Source organism: Rhipicephalus microplus, chromosome 2, assembly GCF_043290135.1.
Source record: "Rhipicephalus microplus isolate Deutch F79 chromosome 2, USDA_Rmic, whole genome shotgun sequence".
In the NCBI taxonomy this organism is placed as follows: Eukaryota; Metazoa; Arthropoda; class Arachnida; order Ixodida; family Ixodidae; genus Rhipicephalus; species Rhipicephalus microplus.
This window is the reverse complement of record NC_134701.1, coordinates 204,222,040-204,236,978: the sequence shown is the minus strand read 5'-3', so window position 1 is coordinate 204,236,978 and position 14,939 is coordinate 204,222,040. Positions and strand designations below refer to the sequence as shown.

The 14,939-nt window shown below is 42.8% G+C and overlaps 1 protein-coding gene across 2 annotated transcripts in view; it reads right to left on the bottom strand.

The window, feature by feature from the left end:
• The window catches only part of LOC119169593 (cell adhesion molecule Dscam1), a 267,272-nt gene that overhangs the window by 37,084 nt on the left and 215,249 nt on the right, over window positions 1–14,939 (bottom strand). For both annotated transcript variants that reach the window (XR_012893886.1, XM_075887263.1), the window contains exons 8-11: window positions 10,890–11,321; window positions 7,378–7,539; window positions 4,060–4,353; window positions 3,537–3,656 (exon numbers count right to left, since the gene is read on the bottom strand). Coding sequence is in view for 1 of the 2 variants with exons in the window: in XM_075887263.1 (XP_075743378.1) it covers window positions 3,537–3,656; window positions 4,060–4,353; window positions 7,378–7,539; window positions 10,890–11,321 (1,008 nt within the window). In the remaining variant the exon portion in view is untranslated. The remainder of the gene's footprint in view (window positions 1–3,536; window positions 3,657–4,059; window positions 4,354–7,377; window positions 7,540–10,889; window positions 11,322–14,939) is intronic.

Sequence of the window (14,939 nt, the reverse complement as noted above, 5' to 3'; positions counted from 1 at the left end):
GCATCCTACAGAGAAGAAGCGGAGAGCATTAACTTTTGGCATGTTCCGTTTTACAGCAACTCTATGGTTAAATATCGACTTGTGTAGAACATAAGGTATGCTTTATGCTTCTGCAAGACCGTTCGATGAAAAGGACGTACTTTTTAGAACAGTTCGATAAACTTTTACAAGCACAATCATCAATCAAAAGCTCGGTATTGAGAAAACTTGGGTGCCTAAGCTCCACCAGGCGCAAGAAAAGAACACCTGAGAAATTATGGACCAACAAACCAAGCAACAAGTTCTGCTGGCGCCTGTAATCTTACTTCGCCATCTGACCCTACTTTTCTTCTACGAATATTCTTCATTAGCGCTCATATAATATGAGTGGTTACTTTATGGGGTTTATCATTCTAGAGTGAGTCGGGCTGTGAAACATGCCGTAGTAGAAGGGTCCGGAGTGTTACCATTCCCTCCGATCTTTAGTCCAGGGCCTTCGAGCATTTCATCCCCGTCAGGAGGGACCGCGACGGTCGGGGTCTAAACTATGTCTTTCGGGTGAGCAGCCCAGAGCCAAAACCACAGATCCATCATGGAAGCCGTATGTTAAAACTGCACTTAGGTTATAGCAGTGTTCCTAAATCATACGTTTGTGTCCGTTGTTTTAAGTATACATATTGAGTAAATATTTTCACTGTACTTTTGTACCCGTTTCCTGACTTGTGACTGGGCTGACTTGTGACTGCCTTTTGAACTGTGAATGGGCTGTATTAGTCACAACTTCAGCGTGTTACGACTTCACTGTAATGCTGAACTATTCTAAATGCAGCGCTGGAAACTACCCATCATTTGTAGTTTCATTTCACTTGGCTATTTACCCAAAACTTATCTCGTACGCCGTGTTTTCGAGTAGGTGAAATAACTTAAACAAAACTCTGAAGGCATTGGCGTCCTTCATAACTATAGTGGGCATCCAATACAAGAGGGGTTTATAACCAACCACAAGAAATCAACATGAAAGGTAAAATTAATGAGATTCGACAATAACGTAGAATCGAATTCTCTTATTGGGGTCTATCAATGGCAGCCACCGGTATAATACCAACTGCTCACATTGTCGGACAGGTGTCTATGTCACCGAACCTGAACGTCCGCTGCCCTATAAATAATGAGTCCTTGTCGTCTAAATTACATTTACATGTAATAAGGAGGAACAGCAGAGGGAAATCGGGGAGCTTTTTTAATATCTCGCGTGATCAGCTAAATGAAAAAAACAAGTGTAAACCTAAGGCAATGCAAGGTCTACACTTATTCTTCTTTTATGAATTCTGGCCCCCTTTGGACCGCATAAGGCGACGAACAAACGTTGGACACTCTATGGTAAATATATTCGAGACACAGTCAGTACAACAACCTTCAGTCAACAAACACCTCTTTTATTTGGGATTCTGAATCACTGCGTTATTCTCAAACCAGACTAATTTCCTCGAGCACGTGGCTCAAAAAATTTAGTCGCAAAAAAGACTTTGCAATACGCCTTCACCTTTGGGAGATGATTTAGACTCCAACTAAAAGTTTTGAAGAAACCCGACGTTTCATACCCAACCAGACAGACTTCTGTCGAATATTTACATTCAAGCCTTCACCTTTCTATGTTCTTCGAAACGAAATGGAACAGAAATGAATGCCGTGGTAACGCAGCACCGAGAAGTATTTCACTGAACCAATGTATTGATTATTTTTTCTTGTATTTTCATAGGTTGTTCACTGGGTACTCATCTGTATTCTAATGATTTGTTGCCTATTCTTTTCTCTATTTTTTGCTGTCTTTACCAATTACTAGTTATAACATATATCTCAACCTTAGTCTGTATTTAATTTGAATTTTTTTTTACTTTTTTCTCGTTTTTGACGTTTATTGTTTATTTTGCTCATGTAACCCCCCTATGTAATACCCTCTCACGAGGGCCTTTAGGGGTATTATGAATAAATAAATAAAATAAATAAAACACACAAATAACGAGCCTTCAAGCAACGTTCTCTTTGCGAAACAGAATCACGAAGAGCGAGTGCAATCTTCGGCAGGAGCGAGTTCAGCGGGCTAGAAGAGGAAGAATTAACGAGCCCGAAGTCAGGTAAATTCAAAATGCCATTCTCAGATGTTCGCGCACACGCGCGCGTGAACGCGTTTCACAGTGTGCGATTTGCTGGGCGAGAGAAGAAGATGGCTCCAGAAGAAGTCGCTGCATACTTCCTGCTCCTGCGGTGAACACTTGAACGTATCTTCATTTCGCCTCCCCGTGTCGCCTCGGCAAACACGGTATTCACCGAGAACTCGCACAGAGACTTCCACGATGAGATACTGTGTAATCACACGTGGCATGCGTCCGTGAAAAGCACCGTGTGATGTAGTTTTCGCAAGCGTTAGTTGTCATTGTTATAGCAAGCAATCTGGTCTCAGCATGGGGTGATTACTTTTTCATGTATTTTAACGTATTTTCAAGCTGCAAATGACCCAATATGTTTACCTAACAAATAGAGAAAGAATGTGGCGTCATGTTGACTGAACCGGGGTGTGAGGTAGCGAGAAAATTAAACGCCTAACGTTGTAATCGCGGCCGGTGTGCGTGGCGATGTTCGTCCCACAATTTCGGCATTCCACCTTAATGACTTGCAGAATCCTCGGTGATTCGAAATAGATGAAACTCTAGGGCAAGCGAGCGTAGGCCTTGGCGCATCCTCGCACATTGGTGAACCTCGTATAACAATTAGCCCGCGATAATATCTACCTTGGTGAAAAATACGTAACTCATCGACTCGTCAGTCAGCCTTCTCCCTCGCGGTGGCCGCTTTATGACATTGTAGCTTTACGTTCATCTCAGAAAAAATAGTTAGCGGAACCAGGGCCTCGTTATTACCAGTGATTAGGTGGCAGAACCCACGTGAAAACTTTGGCAAATCGAGCTGACGAGAAATTGAGTTGGGTAGTGAAATAAAACTTTATTTTATTCACGCCAATTTCTGTCTTTGAAAATTAGGTTCCAGGTCTTGTCACTTTGACGTTCACCGCGTATTGTTCCGCAAGATGAAGCCTTCGCTAATAATGCTGATTGATACTAACATTCGAGATCCGACGTGCGTAAACTACAATATCATAAGAAGCATACAGTAGTGAAGGGCACCGGCAATTCAGACTATCTGCTGTTGTTTAACGTGCGCTGATGTCACACAATACGCGGACCTTTAGCATTTCGCCTAGATCAAAAGGCAACCGCCACGGCCAGGATCAGAACCCAAAACCCTCGCTTCAGTGATTAGGCACCGCAACCGCTACACCACCAAGGTAGACAAGGCTGCTGATAAAAAATATCGCGCCTCAAGTCACACCGTTGTGGGTGACGGGACAAGGCGAGTGACAAATTTTTCTGAAAAGACGAGGCAGGTGGTAAGAAAGGATCCACGCTTTGACGGTGCTCATGTAAGAAACTTAAAAAACTAATGGTACTTTTGTAGTTTCGAAATATGAAGAAAGGTGCACAGCTTCGGGGCCTGATTACCTGAAGCGCTCTTCCAGCGGATGTGAGGCTGAGGCACGCCGCTAGCCTGACAGTCAACGTAGACCGAACGCCCAGACACGGCTGTGGTGTCGTTTGGCTCCATGGTCCACGTAGGGGGCACTGCGAGCCAGACAGGTAGTTCATCAAGCTCGACTCATCCATCTGCCCAAACCCTAATTCCTAAAATCCAAAACAAAAATGCAATGCCTCCCGCAAAAAAAAAAAAAAAAAAAATTCTGCCCACGCCTCTGGTTGCGTGCTAATGTTATTATATGACAGCATATTTATCCAAGTTTACTTACAGTAAAATTTTGTTTATGCAAACCTAGTGCTCAATATTTCTTCGAAGAGCAGTATATTTAAGATACTAGACTTCAAAGTTAGTTGATGAATACTCGAAGAAACATATCATGCAATTGTGCATCTTAAAACTTCTAGCTATAACAAAAATAAAGAGCAATATTAGGGAAGGATTAGTTTACAGGGCATTCACAGCATTAGTATAACGGAACGGCACACTCGCCTTTTACGAGCAGCTCGGCGGAATGCTCGGCGGATGCGTACTGGTTTGTGGCCCTGCAAGTGTAGTTGCCGTTCTGTCGTGACGAGAGACGCTTCAGAGTCAGTGTCGACACGAAGCCACCCTCGTCGGTCATGATGGATACGTCGGGATGAGCACCAGGCACGAGCGGTTTGCCGTCACGCAACCACTCCAGGTGGATAGGAGGGTCTCCAGCATGCACTAAACACGTCAGTCCAGCGCGCACGCCTTCGTGCAAGTTCGCCTGGAAAGTGAATGGCGTGATCTGCGGCCCGCCTGCAAGAAAAACAAATAACGACGATTCAGTGATTCCTGAGCGATGTCAATTGTAAAAGTAATCAAACTGATGTTTTCATCAGTTGGCAAAGCTATTGCAAATGTGCACAGTGCAAAATTACCATTGATTGATATGTGGGGCTTAACGTCCCAAAACTACCATATGAATATGAGAGACGCCGCAGTGGAGGGCTCCGGAAATTTCGACCACCCGGGGTTCTTTAACGTGCAACCAAATCTGAGCACACCGGCCTATGAAATTTTGCGCCTCCATCGGAAATGCTGCCGCCGCAGCCGGTATTCGATCCCGCGACCTGCGCATGAGCAGCCACAGGCTTAGCCACTAGACCACCGTGGCGGGGCACAAAATTACGATTTACGATTAGGGACGAGTTAGTAGACATACAAATGGCGACTGCCATCCTCATTTTATTATGGAAATTGTGAGTTAGTATGTGAGGTTTAACCTCCCAAAGCGACTCATGCTATGACAGACACTGAAGTACAGCTGACCCAGATTTGTTTAGACTAACTGAGAATTTTAGACATATACCCACCTAGCACAATTCAAGAGCCTCTCGAGCTTTTACTCCATCTAAACGCGGTCAGTTCCGTGCTGTATGAATATGTGACTTTCGTGTCAGCAGCCAGGTACCATAACTACGGAGGCACCGCAAAGGCTTTACTTTCAATTTTCCTCAACTCGTAAAGAAAATGTCAAGCTGTAGCTTTTTTTATCTAGTGTATTCACGATAACTTGTGCCTTCAATTTTTTTACATATATTCCGATGTTTTGAATAGTACTATTCAGTTCAATATTCCTGCTCGGGCTTGCATTTCATCGTATCTGTGAAAGTGGTGTTCTTTTTTTTATTTTGGTGGCGTCCAGGCATTTGTGTGTTCTCATGGGGCATTTAAATTATATGAACATTTTGTGGTTTCTTAGTGTGAGAAAATATTGAATTGGGGTTGTTATGCAAAAGCACAAATCCACCTCGTCGCGTAGGTATGGCCTTCTTAATATTACCCCCTTAGACTAACAAGGCTGCGTGTGTAAGCCAAAAAGGCAGGCCTCCTTTTCGGCCAGTGCTTTCATACGAACGGCACAAATCATAATCTCTTCGCTCCCAAATGTAGGTGATAGACGTAAGGTGACATTTTCAATATTGCTTCTCGCTGATGTTTTTCACCCGGACACTCTCGAGTGAAGGTCACGGGTATTTCCACCAGTAAAATTAGAAAAAATCTCAGTCGAAGGAGTATGGCTGCTTTAAGAAAGCACAAAGAGAGAGGGGGGAAGAGGTTTCTCTAAAATGAAGCACTGACCAACTGCTTTAAGTGCCAAGCACAACGTCCTCTCACATTCGCTGCTGAAGACGTTGGAATCCCTGTACGTTTATATATGTGTCCACATCATTGAGAGTGCGCTTATTCTGTAAAAAAAATGTGGAACAAAATAGAGCGAGGTAAGAGAAGCGTGGATGGTGCCCATGCGAGAAGCTTCTCTTGATGGTTCGGCAAGGAACCTCCGCGTCACCATGCGGCACGCACCGCGACTACAGTACAGCCAGGGCAGCAGCTGCTTCACAAAGTGCATATGGGGGCCGAGAGGTTTACGCTCGCAAAACGTGTCTGGAAGATACAGCCAAGTTGAGCAAGAACTTTCGCGGACGATGTGCTCGAAGCCGTAATGTGAGCCGCGAATATCTCGATATGCGCCGTTCACGTTTGAACAGTTTTGTAACAAGTCATTTTTCCTTACGATCAGTCTGTGCGACCGTCTCTCAGCCACTTAAAAAGTGGAGCAAGTGAACGACCCCACAAAACCTTGACAATTCTAAGTGTCTTTCGTGTGTCTTACACAAGTGTTTCGACATATGGTCTGTTCGACAAGTGATAGCGACGCAACTTGTCATTTTCTTTAGACATATTTGAATATTCGTTTACTACACTTTTCAGGCAGATATGCTGGCGCACTCGACATGATGAAATAAGCGTGGCTAAGCATAGAAATTCACACCGAAGTTATAATTTTGTGGATACCTTTGCGAGATACTGACGCTAAGGAACTTACACAAGTAAAAACACATTTACTAAACAAACAAATCATATTGAATGTCCACGATTTAGTATCACTGAGAATTTGAGGAATGTAAATTTTGTGCGCCAGTTAACACATCACTGCTGCTGCCGGTGGAGGCATACTCGTATACCTACTAGTGCATTTATCACGTTCTCAGAGAAAAGCTATATCGCAGTTTATTAAAAAAAACTGCCTGCCAAATTTCCGGAGCAGCTACAGTGCTTTTACTATAACTAGTCGTAATAGAGCTTGTGAAAACATATTTTTGATATTCGATATTGCATTTCATACCGACTTTCATTTTACAGAGAAAGTTGGATACGGTTTGCTGGAGTGGTGAAAGTTGCAAACGGTTTGCTGGGGTAGTGATTTTTCCTAATTTTGTTTCGTATTCAACTCGAATGTCACTATGCAGTATTAGTGCCCCATAGATTTTGTGCGTGGAATATCTGAAGCTTTAGAGTGTTCCAGTTGTAACCATCAATAAAACTCACGTAAGGCGCTTGATCGTCGCGAGAAACTAACTGTTCTCACAAGGCTTTGCACGCACGACCTTTTTCACAACATTGGATAAGCGACCCAACCATTTTCTTCCTTTTTCCTCACTATTACCTAATTCCTGATTACTCATATTCATGACACAAAACGAGAGGTTTTAAAAAGACGTCTGTCGTATATGCAGGACGAAAAGAGGACGAAACTAAACATAAGCAAGTTTAGGTAATCAGCTTGTCACGCACGAGGACAGTTTTGTGCATTGGTTTAAGTGGCGGTGTGAAACTTTATCTTATCTTACAGATAACACTTGAACATGAAAACCCTTTAAAATTTTCACATTTGATAAGCAGGTGCGCTAAGCAGTATGCCTCATTTATGGGTCCTTTTCCAAGGGGTTTAGTTAAAAGCTCTTTTCTTTTCTTGAACAATACTATGAGACTTACTCCGTACGTGCAGTGAGATGGTCCGGTGAATGATCTGTGAGTCTGGTCCATGTACGGTGCACGTATACTGGCCCTGGTCGTGCTCACGATCAGTTCCTTGTATCTGTAGCGTTCCGTTGGGGAACACTGTCTGGCGCTGGTTTAGGGGAAGCCTTCGACCATCTGTCCAATTTTCACAATAGTAGAAAACAGCAAAAACAATGCGAGAAAGTTGTTTTAAGCTGTGGCGTATATGCCGGAAGAAGAGAGGGAAAGAAATAGCAATGTAGTGCAGAAAGGCAATTTCGCCGCATGGGCCAAGCAGGGAATGCAATGAAACAAGTTGAAATGTTCAACAAAGCATGCTTGGTCACATCTTCTGGAAATGCGGGTGCTGCGGGGGTGGAAGTGAAGTTTGGGCTGTCTACAGCTTCAACACAACCATTGTTATGGAAGCACAACAAGTACAAAGCTAGGAGCCAGCTACATATCTGCTCCATAAAACATGTGCAACTGCTAGTGGCCGTGGGTTACCACGCTCTGTAAAGCAAAACAAGCATTTTATAAGCAGGCAACTAGCCACCCCCCACTCCCCTTCTCTAGCTCCTGTACCTATATTCGCCTTTCGCACAGAGGAGGACGGGGCAGAGCATTTCCTCTCTGCTCAAGCAGCCACCGAGGCCGGACCTTGCACGATTTAACTTTGACATAGAACATACCACGCTCCTGGTGATGTCGCTTTGAGCGTTATTCAGAACATGACGTTGATGTCAATGGCGGACAGCCCCCACGAGTATCCACAGAAATGCAAGTGAGTTTCGGTGACCTGGTGGAGACTATCGAAATGACTAGATTGTGCAACTGCAATCATGCGTATAATATTTATAATAGCAGATTACGGTTGATAACACAGAATCTCTGAAACAGCGGGCTTTCAGGCACTCTAGAATTTACGATGGTTTCCACCACAGCCACGGCTGCATGAAAGATAATTCCCATCGAACCTCATTGATATCCGGCACAGATCTAAGGCGTAATATAGCGGGCAATAAAACTTAGGAACATTGTTAAAATTTGCGTGATAACGGTGACCGGGTTTCTGTGAAATTGTCGAAACTATCATGTTGATTGGAATGTGCTACTGCAGTTATGAGTATATTTTTATTATAATATATTACGGCTGATAACATTGTTTTTCTTATATATTTTCAGGCACTCTAGAATTTACAATGGTTGCTACCACATCCATAACGGCATGAAAGCTAATTGTAATCGAACCCAATTGATATCCTCCACAGATCTAGCGCCTAATTTATCGGCAATAAGACTTAAGAATAATGGTAAAATATGTGTAATTTTCTTCTACCGTGAATGTTAAAATATGTGTAATACTCTTCTAACGTTGTTTATTGCACAAAGCATTTACCTCTAATAAAAAGCATTACATCACACTTTTTTCTAAAAAAGCACGATATCCACTGATTCAATATCAGGTGGGGTTAAATGTCGCAAAACCACCATATGTATATCAGAGACACTGTAGAGTAGGGCACCTCCAATTTTCACCACCAGGGATTCAATAACGTGAACCCAAATCTCAGCCCACAGGCCTACAGCGTTCACGCCTTTATCGAAAATGCAGCCTCAGAAGCCGGATTTCGATCCTGTGACCTACAGGTCAGCAGGCGAGTACCTTAGCCACTGTACCACCACGTGGGACAAAACACGGTATCCAAATATGGTATTACCATTTTTAAGAATACGAGGTTTCGCATTGACTAGGTCAGCAGTAACATCAACGTTGATTGCTCCGATAAGTTACTTACCTGCTAGAATGTCTCGTTATTCTTCGTTGCCACACTAAACGGATGCGTGTTAACTCTAGGCGCTACGAAAGGTAAAGAAGCTACGTTGAAATTTTGTTGCCATAAGTTTAGATGCGAAGCAGCTCTTTGACTCACGTGTGTGACGACGTAAGCACGTGCGCCCGTACGGACGCGCGGCACCACATTCTCGTTGCCGCAGGTTTCGGAGCAGTGCCAAGTTGGTCACCCCGAGGCCGTGCGTTGACGTTACGCTTTACTCACACATTTCCCTCGCACGTGCGCCAGCGTCACTCTCTCCCTCATCCATAGCCCCACGGCCGCAGCGCCCGCAGCTGCCGGCTCCTCCACCCGCTCTCAACCATGGTGGCAGAGTGCTCTTAACACAGTTTTCTCTCGCTTCATCTTCTCCACCACCCGCAACGCTAGACCACACGTCGAGTGGAATCACTATTTTCGGCTCGTTTACCCTCGATTGAACTTAAACCAAAGCCAACGCGTCTTCCTTGTCTTTGCGTTTCAGGTAAACATTTACTCGTGTGAATGGTACACCGAGTTTCGCGTGAAACCGTTCTTCCAGCACCACGTCTACGCCCGTTGCAACCGGTTGAACACCGACCGCACTGCTTCGCATCCCATGAGGGTTCCCTCTGGTGAGATGGTCCACAACTTTTCACTCGCTATAAGATATTTATTGTTTTTAAGAACACTAACACGCAATATTATGATGAACAGCCGGAGATGCTAACTGCTGTGCCAATCTTTGTAAACCATCTTGACTTTTTCTACTATAGTACACACAGCAAGCACGTTGTGCACGCATTCGAACAACCCCATGACGCATTGCAGGCCGAAAGTCATAGTATATAAAAAAATAAACGTTGGAAGAAATATTTTTTTAACTGTGAATTTCCGTGTGTCGGATTGTGTATAGGTTCCACGGCTCTTATGGTCTTTAATGCTAACAAAGCCTCATGTAATGTGAGGCCCAAGGGACCGCTGTTTGCTCTTGCATAGTAGAGTACCAAGTACCCTAAAGCATTAACAACATTTTGTTAACAATGGTTAATGTTTATTTAGTACTGGCACGAATACCAAGTAAATAACATGTAAGTACGCAAAATATACGTAGTACGTTTAATTTTTGTGTTCTTCGTTTACCGTGCAATGCATACATACTTAAGATATTTTTTTGTGACAATTGTTGGTGTGTCTGTGCATGTTGTGTTCCGTCGCGATGTTCTGTTGAATTGTAATTGATAATCACTGTTCGTGAGAATGAATTTCTCTAAACACACAATTTTTTTTGATGCCGCCTCACCAAGTGTGAAGCCTATATAAAGGACGGCTTTCAGCTCTCCCATTATAGAGTACTGAGTACTCTAAATCAGTAACCACTTTTTCTAAACACTTTAGGTAATTATTAAAAACAATATTGGTGAACACATATATCTGTTTCCAATAAATCTTCAGTTAACCATTACAGTTCACCTGTAATCGAGACGACACACTGCTCTCCCAAAGTCGGGTACAAAAAACTTGAGGAGGAGGAAGCAACAAAAGGGAGAAGGCAGGGAGGTTAACCAGAAAGACATCCGGTTGGCTACCCTACACTGGGGGATTAGAGAAGGGTACAAGAAGTTCTTAAACACCTTTTCTAAACACAGCGTACTGCTAACACAAGGGAGACGACATCCAAATTGCTTTCACCTTTCTCCCAGTAGACGTGTCCAAAGGGGTAACCACCGAATGGACACTGCACTGAGAAAGTCGCTGCAGCCAGCGCTGACAGGTTGCCCAGAGCTCGAACGTAGATTGATCCGTACACGTTGACACGAGCCGAATGCGAGGCGGCGCCTGCATAGTTTGACGCCTCGCACGAGTACGATCCGCCATCTTGGACCTCGGCCGAAGAGATGGACAGTGTGCTGGAGACCTCGGCGCCACTCAGGCCAGCACCAGCTTCCGCACCAATGGTTCGCACACGAATGCGGCCGTGTCTGGAATCGATGGGCCACACACCGTCTAGAAGCCACGTAATGCGTGGAGGCGGATCCCCCGACGCAACGCAACGTAGCGACACGGGCTTTCCTGGGCGTACCGTCGTTTCTTCGAAGGCTGATTTGAGCTTCGGTGCTTGATCTGAAGAATGGAAAGGGAGAAGGAAAGAAGATGACAGTGCACATAATGCACACTGAACACACTGAAGATAGATAGATATATAGATAGATAGATAGATAGATAGATAGATAGATAGATAGATAGATAGATAGATAGATAGATAGATAGATAGATAAATAGATAGATAGATAGATAGATAGATAGATAGATAGATAGATAGATAGATAGATAGATAGATAGATAGATAGATAGATAGATAGATAGATAGATAGATAGATAGATAGATAGATAGATAGATAGATAGATAGATAGATAGATAGATAGATAGATAGATAGATAGCCTAAAGCAACTGGTGCTGTGAGGGCTGAAATAAATAGTGTTAAGGAAGAAAACAAAAAGAGCTCAATAAAAGATGCGACTCATCACTAATACGACAGTCATCCACTTGATTGTTTGAGACTAACAAGATAATGAAATAAAGACCTATAGCATGTCTCACTACAAATGTTTTTAAAAGGTGAAAACAATTACTCAGATGAAATTAGAGAACTAGATTGTACGAGATGGAGGCGTAGAAGATAACGGTATTTCTGCTTAGGGGCAACAATGAAAGGCTGAATTGTGTATTACAGATGATACGAGAAGAGATCACAACATCAAACCATATAGCGTGCCATAGCAAAAAAGTAATAATAATTTGTTTTCATAAGATTTCCGCTTCCTCAATTCTAATCGACAAGCAAAACTTAAGAGCAGTCGCATTTGCAAACGTTGGGAACGGGAACGAAATTAGAGAAGTTAGAAAGTGGTCGGTCATATTCGGTATGAATTTCGGCAACATCACATTTCTTTTCGCGGAGAAATTGCTCTCGCGAAGGAACTTTCTAAACAAAACTTTTACGTTAGTGTCTACACGTAGAGACACCACGACATTTTGTTTCGTTAGGAGCATTCTGTAAATATGTCATTACCATTCAGATTTGTAAAAACAATTTATCACTAATTATTTCCTACAGAGGAGATGTTAGGAAGAGATTCAAGTAAAGGGGGTGAGGCCACTACAAGAAAGTTAGAAAGAAATACATTTTAGTGCACCGGCAAACTGGAAACATTAATAATATACAATAAGATAAATATACTAGCAATTAATTTAATGGGCAGCTAAACTTGTTACGCGAGTGTTTCGTGTTTGTCTCGTATATATGGGGGAATAAACTGAAGTAAAGAAAACAAATTAAGTTCAGATAGTCTTCTCGGGCCCTTCAGCGAAGCTGAATAAGATAGTTTTGGACACGCTATACGTTCATTAGCGCCCTTCCAGTCGCAAAACGCATATCAGGATAGAGCCTCGCAAAATAATGGCAAACGCTTTGCGTTGGATATGTCGAGAGCTTGGAAAAGTAGCAATCGGAGCCAGCTATTAACCATCTTAAGAAGGAAGCATGAATCCTCAACTAAAACAAATGGCTTCCGCTGTATTTGGGACCGCATCATTCTCGAAGATACAGCACATATAGATCCGCTAAAGGGCGCTGGAAGAGCACTTATGCCGGCATTCGATTGCTGAGAGTGAGATAATATTCGCGGGCTAGCGAAGACTTTACTAAGTAGTCTCTCTTATCAACACTCCTTTTTCCGATGGCCTGTGAGTCCATTACCGAACATTCTTTTTTTAAAGTATTTTTTTGCAATCATTTTTTTCTGCGATTCCCCCCCCCCCCCGTCTCGCCTGGAAGAAACTTCCGGACATTTATTGAAGTTTATTCATTCATTCAAGGATTTTTGATTGTGCCTTTAAGCTCTTATCACTAGCAAAATACCATTTTCACTAGCGTCGTCGCGGAACTTTCGAAAATGCCTTTTGTCAGCAAGGACGTGACAAAACAGATCATGGTGGCCGCTCATTCTTCAGAACAATTGACTAGATATGCATTACGTAGTTGCTACAGACCCGTTGCTACACGCCATCTTAGAAACCTCTACGTAGACATCAAAAGACTAAGTTCAAGTCTTTCTTTTTCTAAGGCGTAAGCTGTAAAAAATGTACTGGGTACCCATGGATGAGTGTTTAAGTTAAGGCAAAGCTTTTCTACTTGTAGCTTCTTTAAATGTGTGTTCTAATACGTCTATGCTAATATACATATACCTCGTTTATATTGTTTCTCGCGTCTTTTAGGAGGCTATCTTGCTTGTTACTCAAGTATATAACAACTGATCACCAGGTTCCTAAAATAAAATGAAGTTGGTGGTTCTACAAGCCCGTTCAACTATTGTATTGGGCCCGACAAAAAACAAAACAATTATCAGTTTTATTAGCACAGAACCACATTGTGCTGTTCCCGCAGCGCTTGCTAAGTTCGAAAACACTTTAAATGTGTCATATAAAAACGTAATCAACGTTTCGTTGCCTATTAGAAAAATTAGGTTCTTCAGGTGTATGTTACGATTTTATGGAGAAACGCTAGCTTGGAGATAATCAGAGCCTTCGCGGTCTGTAGCTTTTTCATGAACGATTGATCATTTTCCGACGTTACTGCGGGACTTAAGGTGCAATTCAGACACACAGCTGAAAACATGGAGTATAATATGAGCAGTACAATAGCGATATGCTTATTATATACCGTTATGTTAAGCGTAAATGTTTAATAAATTCAATTAGGTAGCCTATCGCGCAGAAGCAAGTACTTGTAAACCATGGAGAAACATCTTGGTGGTGGTGGTGGTGGTGGTGGTAAACAACAAGAGGGAAGGCAGGGAGGTTAACCAGGCACATGCCCGGTTTGCTACCCTACGCTGGGGGAATAGGAAGGGGACATAAAGATGAGAGAGAGAGGAAAGAGAAGAGAAAGAGAGAGAAAAAAAAGGGGGGATTGTCAGTCAATCGGCTGGCGCGTATGCAGCGGTGGCACTACACAAAAGTTAAAGGTGGTCACAGAGGCCCGTAGTCCTCAAAAAGCACAAGACAGCTTTGACTGCTTTTTGAGCCAACGAAAGGCGATGACGGTGTTCCAGTAGCATCTGCACAGAGAGTGGCCGATCGTCCAATTGTCGCATTGCATCCGAAAGCTTCTGTCTTTCAGAGGCAAATCGAGGGCAATGACATATCAGATGGTCGATGTCTTCTTTGGTGCAGCAGACGTCGCATTCCGCATCGTCGGTCAATTTTAAATCATTGTAAACTATGGGGAAATAAAAACAAACGTTTTTTTTTCATTTCTCCCTTTCATTCTTTCTTCCTTTTCTTTATTGTGGTGGGCCCCCTTAGCCGCAACAGTGTAAAGGAACAGAAAGAACGATATAAACGACCGCATTCGAACTTTTTTATTTGACTTGGAGTCGGCTCATTCGATAATGAGCTCCTGAACATCAGAACGGATACGCAGCATTGTTACATAAGGTTTTTTTTTCTTTTTTTGTTGTTGATGACTTTATTCTGCTCTTTTTCTGTTAGCGTTCTAGTCTTGAGAGTAAAAGGTGTATTTCATGGTATTGTTTAATATTTCAGTACTATTTTTGAGTTTGTAACCCGCATAGATTCCGTATAACACAGGCAAGTCGACATAAGAGGCATATGCAGAATTATTTTGTGATAAAATAACATAGCTTCCGGTCTCTCCATGCCCCTTTACATAAGTCTT